Source organism: Hyla sarda, chromosome 4 (genome assembly GCF_029499605.1).
Source record: "Hyla sarda isolate aHylSar1 chromosome 4, aHylSar1.hap1, whole genome shotgun sequence".
In the NCBI taxonomy this organism is placed as follows: Eukaryota; Metazoa; Chordata; class Amphibia; order Anura; family Hylidae; genus Hyla; species Hyla sarda.
In genome coordinates this window covers 237,223,321-237,242,610 of record NC_079192.1, presented here as the reverse complement: position 1 = coordinate 237,242,610, position 19,290 = coordinate 237,223,321, and the positions used below count along the sequence as shown (strand labels likewise).

Below are 19,290 nucleotides of genomic sequence, written 5' to 3'. Positions count from 1 at the left end.
TTTTTAATTGTTCCAACATGCTACTGCCCCTATATTTCTGAGTTGTGACACCCTCGTCTGTACCACTTGGTGGTCAGTCAAGTTTCTAATCTATCTATATACTCCTCTGGGGCATGCTATTTATTGATCATTATGGGTTTAACCGTTTTTTGTCCTTGAACGTCAACGGTCTTAATAGTCCCCAAAAGCGACATTTCCTATGGCGGGAGGTGGAGAGACGCGACTCGATTGTTTGCCTACAAGAAACGCATGTCTCCTGTGAACATCCTCTCCACCATCGGAGATTCCCTGTGATAATCCATTCATCCTATGCCAAGAAGAAGAGAGGCGTGTTAGCTGCATTCAGAGATGATCTTGCTGTTACCGTCTCCCAAATTATAGACCCCCATAGTCTGTTTATTGTTGTAGTTACCATTGATAGTACGCCTTTTTGGTTAATCTTTATGCCCCAAATAGTGGACAAGGTCTCTTTCTGAAGCGACTCTTCAGGTTGCTGCTCTCGGCTCGGGTGGGTGAGGTAATGGTGTGCGGTGATTTTAACTCAGTCATTGACCTTGCTCTCGACCTCTTTGGGGTATCGATGAGAAGCTCCTGTGCCCTTGACACTCTATTCTCCACTTACGATCTATTTGACATGTGGAGAGTATACCATGGCTCGGAGTGTGACTATAACTACTTTTCCCCTGTATTTCATACATACTTTAGGATAGATCTCATTCTGGTTTCACGGGGTTTACTAGAACAGGTCACTAGCTCGGATATTGGGGAACTCACTTTGTCGGACCATGCACCAACCCTGCTGTCACTCACACTCTCTGCTCCTACACGCAGCGACTTTGTCTGGAGGGCCAATGCGCATATTATTGCACACTCTGAACATAGCAACACAATTGCATCCTCTTTGGAGGAATACTTTTGCTTAAATTCTACCCGATATCACGAGCACCTCCCTGTGGCTGGCCCACAAGGCGGTCATTAGAGGCAATTTCATTTGTCTGGGTTCCTTTCTCAAGAAACAGCGTACTGCAGCCATGCAGGAGGCTATCGACAAAGTCGCTGGGTTGGAAGCTTTACATAAGTCTACTCCCTCGACAGACTTACATTCCCAGCTCTTACACTCTCGCACCCTCTTACGGCAACTTTTACTCTATCAGTATGAAATGGATATCCGTAGGTCAAAATTCCGTTTTTACACCCAAGATAACAAACAGACATCCCTATTGGCCAAGCATCTTAAACCGCCCAGGACAAAATGTAAAATCGGCGCCTTAAGGCATCCTTCCTCTGATGCTGTCCTCCACTCCCCCAGGGATATTGCTAACTCATTAAAATCCTACTATTGTATACAATCTACAGACTGACCCCCAGACGGTCCAGCTAACTCAGGAAGCCATCGACTCTTTTTCCACCTATCTGACTCTGCTCTCCAATTGCTTAACTCGCCTATCTCCCTACCAGAGATTGAGACAGCTATTGCACCCTTGCCTTCTCACAAGACACCTGGTCCGGACGGTCTACCGAACGAGTGTTATAAGAGATACAAAGAGATTCTCCTCCCCAATTTACACGCAGTCTTTAATGTCGCCATGTCTTCTGGCTCTTCCCCCCCAGGAAAGGCTTACAGCTCTCACCACCACCATACACAAATCCGGAAAACCCCCGGATCAAACTCCCAGCTACCAACCCATCTTGCTCTTGAATGGAGACGTCAAACTTTATGCTAAAATCTTATTGCCCCAGTTACAGCCCATTCTCCCCTATTTGATTGGTGCCGACCAGGTTGGCTTCACACCGGGTCAAGTACCTGATAACACTAGGCACATGCTGTCCCTTCTTCAACATTGTGCACATCACTGTACCCCTGCTGCTTTCCTTACTTTTGACGTTGAAAAAGTGTTCAACAGGGTGAACTGGCAGTATGCATTCTCAGTGCTGAGAGCTTTTGGGTTCTCGGGCCAGATATTGGAAGCCATAGCCGCACTTTACTCCAATCCGGCTGCGATGGTTTTTGCGGAGGGTTCTCTTTCTGATCGGTTCACCCTGTCGAACGGCACAAGACAAGGGTGCCCATTCTCGCCCCTCCTTTTTATTCACTCCATTGAGCCCCTAGCTTGCGCTATACGTGCCCATCCGGATATATGCGGCATTGATGTCGGAGGTCATTCTCATAAACTAGCTTTTTTGCTGACGATATAATCCTTAACCAAACTGATGTCCATTCCTCCCTACCAGCCCTCTTCTCCCTCTTGCAGCGATTTAGCGACATCTCTTACTATAAACTCAATTTTTCCAAGGCCCAAATATTGCCTGTTAACCTCACCCTGCCAGTCGACATTTTGACCTCGACTGGCAGACGAAATCCGTGACGTACCTAGGTATACAACTGACTTCCCCGTCCTCCTGTACTTTCCTCACTAACTTTCCCCCTCTAGCTGCCTCTATCTCTGCTTCTCTGCAAACATTCTCCAAAAAGCCCCCTTCTTGGCTGGGTCGTCTGGCGGCTTTTAAGATGCTTCTATTGCCGAAACTCCTCTACTTGTTTAGAACATTACCTATTGCCATCCCTTAATCCTTTTTTGCCTCCCTGGATAAGTCGCTTTTTCAGTATGTTTGGGCGAGCAAAAAACCCAGGATTGCCAGGAAACTTCTGACAACGCATGCCGACGCTGAAGGTTTAGGCTTCTCCCACATTGAGGACTACTACAGAGCCTGCATATTGGTGGTCAAGTAATAAGACCAAGCTTTGGATAGGTATTGAACAAGCTTCCTCCCGTCCAATTTCCCTTAAATCGCGTCTTCTAGTGGCGGTTAATGGATGCTCCTCCCCGCTCCCCACTTTCTTAACATCTGTCAATACATCAGATAAAATACTTTTTATGACAGTTCACCCATAAGCGACAGGTCCCACTGAAGAAAATTCCTCTTGACTTTCTTTCTCATTACATCCCAGATTTGAATTTATCTTCCTGGCTCCAGAAAGGAATGACCGGAGTTGATGGTCTTTTTGATGATCGGCATACCATTCATTTCCCCACTTTAGAGAAAAGTATAACTTGCCCCACTCAGATTTTTATAAGGGACTCCAGATCAGAAGTTTACTTACACCTGACTTTCTATGTGACACTCTCATACCACCCGCATTTTAGCTTTTTTCATCAATCCTCTACCAACAAGAAAGGGATTGCGCAATTCTATGACCTACTTAGCGGCCACAGTGAACACATTAGACATTCTTTTATGGACAAATGGGAGAAGGAACTAGGTGAAACATTTACTGTTGACCAATGGCTTTGAGCACTGGGGAATTCCAGCACACTATTACGCTCAACCAACAACAGGGAGGCGATTCTGAAGACCATGTACAGATGGTATTTCACGCCCTACAGGCTCCACTTTCTCAACCCGGCTTGTACTGACCTTTGCTGGAGAGATTGTGGCCACAAGGGCACCCTTTTACATGTCTTATGGGATTGTCCAAAAGTCCAGCTATGCTGGAAGGGGACACAGCTCCTTATACAAAAACTCCTTAGAGTTCCCGTTATCCTGCATCCAATCTAGCCTTGTTGCTACTCAATGTGGACCGACTGCCAGGGGAGCTTTGCTCACCGATCGCTCATATCCTAATTTCAGCGAAACTCCTTATAACTAGAAAATGGCAATCTACAGAGGTCCCCAAATTAGTAGAGGTGATCAATATGGTGAATCTCACATGTGGCTACGAGAGGTCCTTTGCGTTTGCCCATTCCCAATATCCCTCCTTTCTCAAGTGTTGGGGACAGTGGCTTTCGGCCCCCCCACTGCCCTTCTCTACCCCCTACCTAAATTCTATGGCTGATAGTATGCCTGTTCCAGCGTGTACTCTGGGGTGACTGAAGTAGTTGATATCTGCTACACGCTCCCTGCCTCCCTCTGGCCTCGCCTACAACACCACCGGAATGATGGACTGGCGCTGTTGCTGTATCTGTTGCTGTTACCGATGGTACTGACGGCCGTGGTTATTTCTGATCAATACTTTGCCTGGCTCATGTACTATTAAGTCGCATTGAACGATGTTTCTTTATTGTCTTACCACCTTCGTCTCTGCTTTGGTATCTCTTTCTTTGCCTCGCTTCCTTTACTCCCTTCTCTATTCTCCTTATACATACTTGTTTGTCTGGACTGAATCGGAGGCATTCCCTCCCTAAGCTCTAGACCACACGTTCCTGTTGTGAGTTTATCTCATTGACATGATTGTACTTGTATGTGTGCAATTATGTTCTTCCTCTGTTCTATGACAAATTTGAAAACAATAAAATTTATTGAAAAGAAAAAAAAGAAGAAGAACTGTCCAGAGAAGGAGCAAATCCCCATAGCAAACCTCTCCAGCTCTGGACAGTTCCTGACACGGACAGAGGTATCAGCAGAGAGCACTGTGGTCAGACAGAAAAGAAATTCAAAAAGAAAATATCTTCCTGTGGAGCATACAGCCACTGATAAATACTGGGAGGATTTTTAAATAGAACTAAATTACAAATCTGTTTAACTTTTTGGCACCAGTTGATTTAAAAAAAAAAAATATTTCCACCGGAGTAACATAGAATGTGCCGGCAGATAAGAACCATTTGGCCCATCTAGTATGCCAAATAATCTAAATCCTATCAATAGTCCCTGGCCCTATTTTATATGAAGGATAACCTTATGCCTATCCCATGCATGCTTTAACTCCTTCACTGTATTTGCAGCGAACACTTCTGCAGGACGGCTATTCCATGCATCCACTACTCTCAGTAAAGTAATACTTCCTGACATTACTTTTAAACCTTTGCCCCTCTAATTTAAAACGATGTCCTCTTGTGGTAGTTTTTCTTCTTTTAAATATGCTCTCCTTTACCGTGTTGATTGCCTTTATGTATTTAAAAGTTTCTATCATATCCTCTCAGTTTCTATCATATTCTTCTTCCAAGCTATACATGTTAAGCTACTTAACTCCTTAATTATCCTGCAATCCATGTACTAGTTTAGTAGCTCTTCTCTGAACTCCCTATAAACTATCTATATCCTTCCAGAGATATGGCCTCCAGTACTGTGCACAATACTCCAAGTGAGGCTTCACCAGTGTTCTGTACAGCGGCATGATAATTTCTCTCGTTCTACTGCTTATACCTCTCCCTATACATCCAAACATTCAGCTAGCATTGACTGCTGCTCTATTACTTTGTCTTCCTATATTTAGATCTTCTGAAATAATTACTCCTAAATGCCTTTCCTCAGATACTGAAGTCCGGACTGTGTCAAATATTCTAACCGAGTTTTTACGCCCCAGGTGCATTATCTTGCACTTATCCACATTACATTTCAGTTGCCAGAGTTCTGCCCATTCTTCTAGTTTCCCTAAATCCTTTTCCAGGAACATCAACCGTTACATATCTTTGTCTCATCAGCAAAAAGACATACCTTACCATCAAGACCTTTTGCAATATCACCATTGAAGATATTAAATAAAATTGGTCCCAGTACAGATCCCTGAGGTACCCCACTGGTAACAAGACCTTGCTCTGAATATACTCTATTGACTACAACCCTCTGTTGTCTGTCACTCAGCTACTGCAAAATCCACTCAACAATATGGGAGTCCAAGCTCAATAACTTTTGTTTATTGATAAGTCTTCTATGTGGGACAGTGTCAAAAGCCTTACTAAAATCTAGATATGCAATGTCTACTGCCCCTCCGCCATCTATTATTTTAGTCACCCAGTCAAAAATCACTAAGATTTATTTGACATGATTTATTTGACATGAAGTGAACCCATGTTTTTCATCCTGCAAACCTTGGGATTTTAGATGTTCCACAATCCTATCCTTTAGTAGGGTTTCCATGAATTTCCCCACTATTGATGTCAGACTTACTGGCCTATAGTTGCTTGATTCCTCCCTACTACCTTTCTTGTGAATGGGTAATTTCCAATCTTCTGGGACGATTCCTGTTACTAGTGATTGGTTAAATAAATCTTAGCAGGAGCGAGAAGTCAGCACGATAGCGGTTTCCTACGTCAACACGTACTTAATCAGGCGTCTTCATAAGACGCCTGATGAAGTACGTGTTGACGTAGGAAACAGCTGTCACGCTGACTCCTCGCTCCTGCTAAAACGTCTCTGCAGCTCCCCGCCTGAATGTTTATGTTGGCACATGAAAATCGCATGAATAAAGACTGAATTTATCGGTAAAGGCGAGTCGCCATTGTTTCAACTTTTTTCTCTAACATATGCCTTTGTGATATCTACATTTCCACAATAGAGCACCACTGAAATACCATTTATACGTGCATATAGTCCTGTGTAGTAGCGAAGCCCTCCAGAAGTGCAGTTAACCCCATGAGAGCTGAAGTGCCAGACCCTATCTACTTTTGAACCGGTTAAATAAAACGGTTTTGCTAGCTCACCACTAAGCTCTTTTAATAATTTTGGGTGTATCCCAACAGGCCCCTGTGACTTATTTGTCCTCACTTTAGACAGCAAATGAAGAACCTCTTTGTCTGTAAAGACACATGCATCAAACGATTCATTAGTCTTCCTCCCTAATGGAGGTCTTTTTCCTTCTTTTTCAACTGTAAAAACTGAACGGAAGTATTCATTAAGGCAGTCGGCTATCCCTTAATTCTCTTCTACATACTTTCCATCATTTGTTTTTAATTTAGTTATTCCTTGTTTTAATTTCCCCTTTTTTCATTTATATATCTGAAGAATGTTTTATCCCCTTTTTTCACAGATGAAGCTAGTTAGTTATTCTTCGGCCTGTGCTTTAGAGGTTCTTATAACTTGCTTGGCCTCTTTCTGCCTAATCTTGTAGATTTCCCCATCTTCATTGCTCTTTTTTTTTTTTTTTTATAATTACTAAATGCTAGCTTTTAAGTTTTTTTTTTTATGATTTTGGCCACTTCTGCTGAGCACCACAGTGGTCTCTTCCTTTTTCTGCTTTTACTGACAAGTCTAATGCAGTTTTCTGTTGCCTTCAATACGTCTTTTAACCTCTTCAGGACATAGGGCGTATGGATACGCCCTGAATCCCGAGTCCTTAAGGACCGAGGGCGTATCCATACGCCCGTGGGAATTCCGGCCCCCACCGCTAGCTGGTTGGGGACCGGAGCCGGATGCCTGCTGAAATCGTTCAGCAGGCATCCCAGCATATCGCCCAGGGGGGTCATTATGCCCCCCCAAGTCGGCGATCGCCGCAGATCGCTGGACAATTCAGTCCAGCGATCTGCGGCGATTCCGGGTCAATCGGGTCTCCGGTGACCCGGTGACCCGGAATTACTGGCTGTTCGGGGCCATCTCTGACGGCCCCGAACAGCCAGAGCCTGCAGGGGTGAGGTGGCACTGGTGCCACCTCACGATCGCCCTGATTCGTCGGCCGGATTACCGGCCGACCAATCAGGGCGCCTGCTGGGGGTGTCACTCCCGCACCCGCTCCGCCCCTCTTCTGGAGGACGTGAGCGGGTGCGGGAAGACGACCCCCGGTGCTGGGGACACCGATCCCCGGCGCCCCTGTTGGGATCGGGGCCCCAGGAGCAGCTGCGGCGGCGGAGACGACGAGGGACTGACCTGTGCGGCGAGGATCGTTGGAGGTGAGTGACAGCCTCCTGCTGTTGCTTAGCAACAGCTCCCAGCATGCAAAAAGGGCATGCTGGGAGCTGTAGTTATGCAACAGCAGGAGGCAGACCACCACAACTCCCAGCATTCCCTTATGGGCATGCTGGGACTTATGGTTTTGCAACAGCTGGAGGCACATTCTTTCTATGGAAAAGTGTACCTTCAGCTGTTGTATAACTACAACTCCCAGCTTGCACAAACAGCTAAAGTGCATGCTGGGAGTTGTAGTGGTGCATCTGCTGGTTGCATAACTACAACTCCCAGCATGCCCGTTGGCTGTCGGTGACTGCTGAGAGTTGTAGTTTTGCAACAGCTGAAGGCACACTGGTTGTGAAACTCAGAGTTTTTTTTTACCTAACTCAGTGTTTCACGACCGGTGTGCCTCCAGCTGTTGCAAACTACAACTCTCAGCAGTCACCGTACACCATGCACCGTACATGCTGGGAGTTGTAGTTTTGCAACAGCTGGAGGCACACTGGTTGTGAAACACTGAGTTAGGTCACAAACTCAGTGATACATAACCAGTGTGCCTTCAGTTGTTGCAAAACTGCAACTCTCAGCAGTCACCGACAGCCAACGGGCATGCTGGGAGTTGTAGTTATGCAACAGCTGGATGTCCCCCCCCCCCACAATGTGAACGTACTGGGTACACTCACATGGGCGGAGGATTACAGTAAGTATCTGGCTGCAAATTTGAGCTGCCGCAAACTTTCTGCTGCAGCTCAAATTGCCAGCGAGAAACTACTGTGAACCCCCCGCCTGTGCGACTGTACCCTAAAAACACTACACTACACTAACACAAAAAATAAAAAGTAAAAAACACTACATAAACACATACCCCTACACAGCCCCCCTCCCCTCCCCAATAAAAATGAAAAACGTCTGGTACACCACTGTTTCCAGAACGGAGCCTCCAGCTGTTGCAAAACAACTCCCAGTATTGTCGGACAGCCGTTGACTGTCCAGGCATGCTGGGAGTTTTGCAACAGCTGGAGGCACCCTGTTTGGGAATCACTGGCGTAGAATACCCCTATGTCCACCCCTATGCAATCCCTAATTTAGGCCTCAAATGCGCATGGCGCTCTCACTTTGGAGCCCTGTCGTATTTCAAGGCAACAGTTTAGGGTCACATATGGGGTATCGCCCTACTCGGGAGAAATTGTGTTACAAATTTTGGGGGGTATTTTCTGCTTTTACCCTTTTTAAAAATGTAAAATTTTTGGGAAAACAAGCATTTTAGGTAAAAAAAAAAAAAAAAAATTTTTACATATGCAAAAGTCGTGAAACACCTGTGGGGTATAAAGGTTCACTTAACCCCTTGTTACGTTCCCCGAGGGGTCTAGTTTCCAAAATGGTATGCCATGTGTTTTTTTTTTTGCTATCCTGGCACCATAGGGGCTTCCTAAATGCGGCATGCCCCCAGAGCAAAATTTGCGTTCAAAAAGCCAAATGTGACTCCTTCTCTTCTGAGACCTGTAGTGCGCCAGCAGAGCACTTTTCACCCCCATATGGGGCGTTTTCTGAATCGGGAGAAATTGGGCTTCAAATTTTTAGGGGTATTTTCTGCTATTACCCTTTTTAAAAATAAATTTTTTTGGGGAAAACAAGCATTTTAGGTAAAATTCTTTTTTTTTTTTTTTACATTTGCAAAAGTCGTGAAACACCTGAGGGGTATTAAGGTTCACTTTATCCCATGTTACATTCCCCGAGGGGTCTAGTTTCCAAAATGGTATGCCATGTGGGTTTTTTTTGCTGTTCTGGCACCATAAGGGCTTCCTAAAGGTAACATGCCCCCCAAAAACCATTTCAGAAAAACGTACTCCCCAAAATCCCCTTGTCGCTCCTTCCCTTCTGAGCCCTCTACTGCGCCCGCCGAACACTTTACATAGACATATGAGGTATGTGCTTACTCGAGAGAAATTGGGCTACAAAAACAAAATACAAAATTTTGTCCTTTAACCCCTTGTAAAAATTCAAAAATTGGGTCTACAAGAACATGTGAGTGTAAAAAATGAAGATTGTGAATTTTCTCCTTCACTTTGCTGCTATTCGTGTGAAACACCTAAAGGGTTAAAATGCTGACTGAATGTCATTTTGAATACTTTGGGGGGTGTAGTTTTTATAATGGGGTCATTTATGGGGTATTTCTAATATGAAGACCCTTCAAATCCACTTCAAACCTGAACTGGTCCCTGAAAAATACTGAGTTTGAAAATTTTGTGAAAAATCGGAAAATTGCTGCTGACCGTTGAAGCCCTCTGGTGTCTTCCAAAAGTAAAAACTCATCAATTTTATGATGCAAATATAAAGTAGACATATTGTATATGTGAACCAAAAAAAAAATGTATTCGTAATATCCATTTTCCTTACAAGCAGAAAGCTTCAAAGTTAGAAAAATGCTAAATTTTCAAATTTTTCACCAAGAAAGGATGCAAGTATCGACAAAAATTTACCACTATGTTAAAGTAGAATATGTCACGAAAAAACAATCTCGGAATCAGAATGATAACTAAAAGCATTCCAGAGTTATTAATGTTTAAAGTGACAGTGGTCAGATGTGCAAAAAACGCTCCGGTCCTTAAGGCCAAAATGGGCTCCGTCCTGAAGGGGTTAAGTAGTCCCATTTCTCCTGGACTCTATGTAACCCGTTCCAGTCTGATAGGGACTCATTTATGAGTAATCTGTTTTTCTAAAATCTAAAACTTTTGTTTTTGTGTGGTGTGACTCCTTCACTGTTCTTATATTAAACCACACTGACTGGTGATCACTAGATCCCAAGCTTTCTCCTACAATTACATCATATACCAAATCCCCATTTGTGAATACAAAATCCAAAATGGCCTCCCTACGGGTTGACTCCTCAACCACTTGTTGTAGAGATAATTCCAGTAGGGAATTTAGAATATCTGTACTCCTGGCAGAACTAGCTATTTTGGTTTTCCAGTTTATATCCGGAAGATTGAAGTCTCCCATGATGATAACTTCTACTTTCATTGTCATTTTAGCTATTTACTCAACTAATAGATCATCTAATTGTTTAAATTGGCCAGGTGGCCTATACATCACACCTACATGAGTTACTGCATGATTACCAAACTGCAAGGTAACCCAAACCGACTATGTTGGCCTCACTAACTTGTATTAGGTTAGATTTTATGCTAGTTTTCACATACAGGGCCACTCTCCTCCTCCTTTCTTGTCTTCTCTGTCTCTTCTGTATAAAGAGTATCCTGGTATGGTTATGTTCCAGTCATCACTTTCATTAAACCATGTCTAAGTAACAGCCACTAAATCTACATCTCAGATGCTATTATCTCAAGTTCATTGATTTTATTACCTAAATTGCGAGCATTTGTAGACAGGACTCTGAGCTTATCATTTCTTAACCTCTGTGCTACTGACATGTTCTGGCATTGTTTCGGTGGGCAATTGGACTCATGGATTTTCACTCTTTTGCCCCCCCCCCCCCCCACACTTTCCTAGTTTCCTAGTACTTCTTAGCAAATTCTTGGAATTGTTCACAGAGTACATTCGTTCCTTTGAGCGAAAGATACTAACCATCTTTTTTGTACAGTTCCTTTCTATTCCAAGTAGAGCTATCATGAGGTACAAAGACAAATCCTTGCTCTTGACACCATTTTCTAAGCCATAAGTTGAACTCCTTAATGCGCCTCTGCCTATCATTCTGAATGTTATGCGCAGTCAGAACTCCAGAAAATGAAACCATGGATGCAAAATCCTGTACATCATTACCAAGTGAGATAAGATTCCTTCACCTCTGAAACTTCATTGCAAGCCAGGTCATATGTCCCTAGATGGACAAGAACACCACATCCCCTTCAGGCTTTGCTTGCTTAACAATATTAAGAATATGTCCTTCTATCTCTTTTAGCAGTAGCACCAGAGAGAAATCTCAAAAACAAAAACATTTTTCCTTAAGCTCCACACTTCTCATGATTGAATCACCCAGCAACAGCTGCTTCCTTTCAGACTTCATTTTATCTTTTTTTTGTCTTTGGCGGCAGTCTTAGACATAGGAGTCAATGGTTCCTCACCCTCTGTGCTTGAGCCAATATCCATCTTACCCTTACATTCTGAGAGTGCTGTAAATTAATTATGGAGAACCACAGACTGTGGGACATGTCTTCTATCTACAACTCTAAAGTCTTCCAGAACCTACAGTAACTCATCTGCCATTTCTAGGGGTCCTCTGTGGCAGTGGCATTGTAGCAGTCGCAGCCTGAGTTTGTTTAAGAGATAATTTAAATTCCTGCTGCAGTAAGGAGAACAGCATCCAAACCTCCAAAGAGTGAAACATGAAATAAATGAACAACAATTCCTGCACTGAACCAAGTTTGCCATTTTAAAGATGAGAGAATTTAAAACAAACAAATCATACTTTTTTTTTTTTTTTAAGATTGCATCCACCTCCAGCCTACCTCTTGCAATATCTCTACAATGCACTTAGAAATAGCAGCACTTTGAATATGCAGCTAATGAATTAGTACCCCTTTAAGGTTAAAATGGGCATTGTTTATATGTACTAAAATGTCACAAATCAAACTATTTCTAGTAAATGACACTTTTTTGTCATATTTTGTGTGTGTGTGTGAAGCAGAGAAGAAGTTGTTATTAAGCGTAGTTCATCATGGCTTACCTGCAGTTCAAATGTTATATCTTGCTATCACTGTGCCCAAACAATACAGTCCATAAATATTTAAAAGGCTTTTTTGAAGACAGGCAGAGCGAGGCACAATGTGATTACATTGTAAGGTCAGGTTATGATATCCAAAGGACATCACGCCATGGCTCAGGCATTTTTTTTTACTTCATATTAAATTGTGTAAGAATGAAAATGAGATAGAAACAGCTTGAAGGGTTTTCTACTACTAAAGACACTTTTCCCTATCCACAGGGAGAGAATGTGGTGGGTTCCAGTGATTGAACCCCCTTGTGATCAGACACTTATGCCATATTCATAGGTTGGTAGAACCCCTATAAACAAGTATTTTACTTATACTGGTTATTAAAAATTGAAGTAACAAGTGTAACGTGGGCTTGCAGAAATGGTGACTAAAACCAAACTGCAGCGCCACTGGAATGTAATACCGCACAGACTATAATAACTTCCTGTTGGGGAAATACGTTGGAGAGGTCTGCAGAACAAACATATATTGCACATACAAATCACTATGAAAAAGTTAAAATATAAATACACATCATTTTATGGATTAAAGAATATGTTCTAGAACATGATATAGGTAGGAAAGAGGAGCTTTGTTTGTTTTTATACTCTCCACTTATTATTTTCTTTCATCTAAAATGTAGTTTGATATGAGCCCTACAAGAGAACAGCTCATTTCAGATAACTACATAACCTGCTGTGCAGGAAGCTTTTCTCACTGTGATCTTCAAATCCATTAATGGTTTTATACCTGTCACAGAAAGCTGCTGGCATCTCTCCAAAGCATCAAGGGGTGGTGACATCTGACCTGCATGTAAGATAAAAGACACAAAAATAACGTTCTTCATGATTGCACCTCAACAAACAGTTCTCAATGCTGCACCAACTCTCATGATATTAAATATACTCCATTTTCTATAAGAAAAATATTTGTAGTTGACATATAGAACCAACATTATGCCTGGATAAAACAAACAAATGTTCCTATTTAACAATCATTCTTGGCCACTTACCTTAGTGACTTTTGTTTACAAGCAAACTTTTGAGTGCTAAGTCACAAACTTAATAATGTTCCATCTTTTTAATCCCTTATGTGTACAGCCTATTTTGGGGATTTTTTTTCAAGGTCAACAAAACATATTGAAGGACTGCTGCAACCATTAGCCAAGTTCCACAACCCCACTCTTACCAGATTGTACCCTGTACATAGTGCCAACAACTTCACTGGTGGACAAGAAACTAACATTCCTGAAAAATCACTTCTCCCAATAACATAAACCTGATAGGGTCTTCAGAACCACCTTACCATAGAAAAATGTCTTCCTACTCGTAGGTCTACCATACCTGAACATGTTGGCTCAGAAGTTAGCTCTTCAGCTCTAACCAACCCACACTTCTAAAATGGTTAAAAATAATTCCAAAGAGTTTGGCCCAAATCTTAGCAGGTTGTAATGACCCCACAGTGGAAACTGACATCTCACTAGAACTGTTAGCAGATGACACCACAACCTCGATTTTATCTCAAAGAGCAGATCCACCCAAAACACAAGAGGTGAAAAATAATCAGACCAATAGAGCTCTAAACTCTTGCTACCTCTAACTGACAAATGACTACATATAATGCATTCCTCAAACTGTGCACAGGCACAAAGAACTGCTGAGATGAAAAAGTGCCCAGGCTACAGAAACAACAACAAAAACATTGGAAGCCTCCCTACATTATTGTCACTCAAGGGAAGAAAGGCTGAAGAATAAATTATAAGATCTGGAAAATAGAGACCAATAAAACACCCAAGATTTTTGAGGGTAACAAGCAACAAACTCAGACTACCTCACTAAGAAGAAGAATCTTTTCACAGGCAATCTTATGGTTGAGAAGTATACCGTCTTGGCCCTCCTTGTGACACTGGAGATCGTAATAGAAACAGAACAAACCCAGTTACCTTTCTGATAAATCCTTCTTCTAGGCCATCAAAGAAAAATACTAAAAACAGACCAGCAACACAGAGAGTTAACCATCAGCGATAACAAGAACTATTTCAAGATTTCCGGTAGTGGTTTCTAAAAAATAGGAAAGCATTTACATCTATCTGCAAAACTTGTATATGCAAAACACCAGGTCCCAGTTGATACAACCTATATAAGTTAAAAGCCAACGACAGCAATTTCTCTATAACCTTAAGGGGTACGTTCACACATACAGGATCCTGCTCAGAATTGATGCACAGGATTTGTGTAATAATGCTACATATTTGGTAAACAAGCCCTATTGACTGATGTTAAAGGGATACTCTGGCATCAAGTAAAGGAATAGTAAAAATAATTATGATAAAAAAAAAATATTATATATATATATATTTTTTTTTTTATTTTTTTTTTATTTATTATTAATAATAATAATAAAGGTACAAAAGCATATAGCATTACTTACCTGTCTGTATCAGTTCTGAAACCGCCCTCCAAAAAAACTATTTTTTAAGGGTCTCAGTCCTGTACTTCCTGGTTGAGCAGTTGCTCAGCACTACAATTTACAGAATGCATTGCTTTCTCTTAGCTCTGTATCACAGTCCCGCCACCCTGCATACTCCTCTCCCACAGCAATCCTGCCAGTTCCCCAGCCAGAGCTGTAGCAGAACATCATCTTATTTCACAGCAGACTATTGCTCTGTAGTCAACAGATCTAAAGCACCTGCTGCATCTATCCCCTATTTGCTTAACAGTGGTATTGTTCAGCACAAGGTAGCATGCTGTAAACACACCTCAGCCTCCCTAAATATCCCAATAAAGATATATATATATATATATATATATATATATATATATATATATATATATATGTGTGTGTGTGTGTGTGTGTGTGTGTGTGTATGTATATGACAGGAATATAATAATGTAGACTGTAGGGGCTGGTCAGAGGTGGTGAGATCACTCAGGATGGGGCCTGAGCTCAGAAACAAGATCCAGCCAAGCTCCAGACAGCAGAAGGTGGTACATTGTCATGGGAGAGAGGAAGGAGATAAACATTATAACACATTTAATATGAAAATACTAAAAAACTTCCTGTAAGGTATGAATCACAGAAAAGCATGATAAAGCCAGAACAATTTGTACTAATAATATATATCTTGTGGTGAAAGTTTTAATTGAATACCCCTTTAACTTACTGTTATTGTAAAACAATTATGCCCAAATCCCTTTTTAACAACTAAGATATAAATTCCTTGGTATTTATTAACCTGCTCCCAAATGAATATAATTTTGTCCCTTTAAGACATTCGGCCAGTGGCAATGCAGTCTTGCTGGAATTATGCTCAAAGAAAGAACATAATCATTCTTTGTGTGGATGTCTTTTCTGCTGTGCAAATGAAATAATGTTCTGCAATCAAGAAACCACAAATTGCAATCAGGAAGTCACACACTGGAATAAAAAAAATCACAAACTTCAATCAGAAAATCGCGCACTATAATAATAATAATAAAAAAAAAAAAAAACATTGCAATCAAGAAATCCCACTGCAATCAGGAAATCACACACTACAATCAGGAAATAAAGCACTGCAGACAAGAAATCTTACTGCAGAAATCAAACTTTGTAATAAAAAAAAATCACACTGCATCAAGAAATCATGTACTACAATCAAGGAATCAGACACTGCAGGCAGGAAATCACATTCAATTAGGAAATCACACACTGCAATCAGAAAATCACGCATTAAAATCAGGAAATTGTAATCTGCAATAAATAAATCACACACAGCAATCAAGAAATCCCACACGGCATTCCAAAAAAATTGTGCACTGCAATCAAGAAATCACAGAATCACATACTACAATCATGAAATCACACACTGCAACCAGGAAATCGCATGTAAATCACACCATGGATTTAAGAAAGCACACAATGCAATCCAGAAATTACACTCCATTGCAAAAAAAAAAAAAAATGCTGCATCAAGAAATCATGTACTACAATGAAGGAATACCACACTGCATAAAATCACACACTGCAATTAGGAAATCACACATTAAAATAAGGAAATTGTAATCTGCAATCAATAAATCAAACACAGCAATCAAGAAATTACACACTGCCATAAAAAAATTGTGCACTGCAATAAGGAAATCACATTGCTATGAAGAAATCACATGCAAATCATACCATGGAATTAAGAAATCTCACACTGCAATCAGGAAATCATGCACTGCAATTAGGAAATCATGAATTGTAATTAAGAATAACAGCTGGAGGTTTTGCAACAGCTGGAGGTTTGCGATAATTTTTTTGGAATAGTGGTAAAAAAAAAAATACAAATATTTTTCATCTGCACAGCTATTCCAAAAATCTGTCAAACGCCAGTGGGGTGCAAATGCTCACTGCACCCCTTTTTACATTTCTTGAGGGGTGTATTTTTTTAATTTTTTTTGCACCCCTGTGCAAATCACCAAATTAGGCCTCAAATGTATGGTGCACTCTCACTCCTGAGTCATGTTATGCCCCTGAAGATCGCTTCCACATATGGGGTATATCAGTACTCGGGAGAAAAAGCATTACAAATTTTGTAATTGTCGGATTATCGGCAAGGTAATTGCCGATCCCGATAACGTCCAAAAACGTGAATATCGGCCGATAACATCGGCCAAACAGATAATCGGTCGATCCCTAATAGAAATACCCCATAAATGACCCCATTATAAAAATTGCACCCCTCAAAGTATTCAAAATGACATTCAGAAAGTTTGTTAACCCTTTAGGTGTTTCACAGGAATAGCAGTGAAGGAGAAAATTCTAAATCTTCATTTTTTACACTCACCTGTTCTTGTAGACCCAGTTTTTGAATTTTTACAAGGGATAATAGGAGAAAAAGCCCCCCCAAAATTTGTAACCCAATTTCTCTCGAGTAAGGAAATACCTCATATGTGTATGTGAAGTGCTCGGGGAGCGCATTAGAGGGCTCAGAAGGGAAGGAGCGACAATGGGATTTTGGAGAGTGAGTTTCTGAAATGGTTTTTGAGGGGCATGTCCCATTTAAGAAGCCTCTATGGTGCCAGAACCGAAAATAAAAACCACATGGCATACTATTTTGGAAACTACACCCCTCAAAGCACATAACAAGAGGTCCAGTGAGCCTTAACACCCAACAGGTGTTTGACGACTTTTCGTTAAAGTTGGATGTGTAAATGAAAAAAATAAATGTTTTTCACTAAAGTGCTGTTTTTTCCCCACAAATTTACCATTTTTACAAAGGGTAATGGGAGAAAATGCCCCTCCAAAATTTGTAATGGAGTATGGAAATACCCCTTGTTAGGACGTAAAATGCTCTGCGGGCGAACTACTCAGCTCAGAGAGAAGGAGTCACATCTGGCTTCTGGAAAGCAAATTTTGCTGAAATGTTTTTTGGGGGGCATGTCGCATTTAGGAAGCCCCTATGGTGCTAGAACAGAAAAAACAAACAAAAAAAAAACACATGGCCTACTATTTTGGAAACTACACCCCTCAAGGAACATAACAAGGGGTACAGTGAGCCTCAACACCCCCCACAGGTGATTGATAAACTTTCGTAAAATTGGGACGTAAAAAATAAAATAAAAAAAATGTCAATAAAATGCTGATGTTACCCCACATTTTTCATCATCACAAGGGGTAATAGGAGAAAAAGCCCCCAAATTTTTAACCCCTTAATGACCAAGCCCATTTTCACCTTAAAGACCAGGCCAATTTTATTTTTGCGTTTTTTCCTCGCCTTCTAGAATCCATAACTCCTTTATATTTCCATCTACAGACCCATATAAGGGCTTGTTTTTTGCATGACCAATTGTACTTTGTAATGAAACCTCTCATTTTACCATAAAATGTACTGCGAACCCAAAAAAATTTTTTTTGTAGGGAGGAAATTTAAATGAAAACCAACATTTTGCACATTTTGGAATGGTTTGTTTTCACACTGTACAATTTACGGTAAAAATAATATGTGCTCTTTATTCTGTGGGTCAATAGGATTAAAATGATACCCATGGCTAGATACTTTTTGTACCGCTTTAAAAAAAAATCTAAAACCTTTTGTACAAAATCAGTAATCTAAAATCGCCCTATTTTGACCACCTATAACTTTTTCATTTTTCCGTACATAGGGCGGTATGAGGGCTCATTTTTTGCGCCGTCATCTGTACTTTTTTTTAGATACCACATTTGCATATATAAAACTTTTAGAACATTTTTTATTATTTTTTTTAATAAAATGTGACAAAAAAGGAGCATTTTTTTTTTTTACGTTTACGCCATTCACCGTACGGGATCATTAACATTATATTTTGATAGTTCGGATATTTACGCACGCGGCGATACCAAATATGTTTGTTTATTTTTTTAAATTACGCTTTTGAAAAACTTTTTCATTTTTATTGGGGGAGGGGGTTTTTCACTTTTTTTTTTACTTTAAATTTTTACATTTTTTCAATTATTTTGATGATTTTTTTTTTTTTTTTTACACTTTTTATGTCTCCATAGGGGACTATCTATAGCAATCATTTGATTGCTAATACTGTGCAGTGCTACGCATAGGACACAGCACTGCTCAGTATTATCGGTGATCTTCTGCTCTGGTCTACTCAATCTCAGACCAGAGCAGAAGACCCCGGGAGACGGCCGAAGCCAGGTGAGGGGACCTCCGGCCGTCATGCTGGATGATCGGATCGCTGCGGGTGATCCGATCATCCAATCAAAGTACGGCAATGCCGCAGATGCCCTGATCTCTATTGATCACGGCATCTGAGGGGTTAATGGCGGACATCCGCACGATCGCGAATATCGGCCATTATGGGCGGGTCCCCGGCTGCTAGCCTGCCGTGTATGACGCGAGCACCCTTCCGATGCTCGCGGTCATACACAGGACGTAAATGTACGTCCTGGTGCGGGAAGTCCCGCCAAACCAGGACGTACATTTACGTCCGTGGTCGTTAAGGGGTTAACCCCATTTCTTCTG

General features: G+C 41.2%; 1 protein-coding gene across 5 annotated transcripts in view; it reads right to left on the bottom strand.

The window, feature by feature from the left end:
• The window catches only part of POT1 (protection of telomeres 1), a 210,110-nt gene that overhangs the window by 53,968 nt on the left and 136,852 nt on the right, over positions 1–19,290 (bottom strand). For all 5 annotated transcript variants that reach the window (XR_008892655.1, XM_056573771.1, XM_056573772.1 and 2 more), the window contains one exon: positions 13,062–13,118. Coding sequence is in view for 4 of the 5 variants with exons in the window: in XM_056573771.1 (XP_056429746.1) it covers positions 13,062–13,118 (57 nt within the window). In the remaining variant the exon portion in view is untranslated. The remainder of the gene's footprint in view (positions 1–13,061; positions 13,119–19,290) is intronic.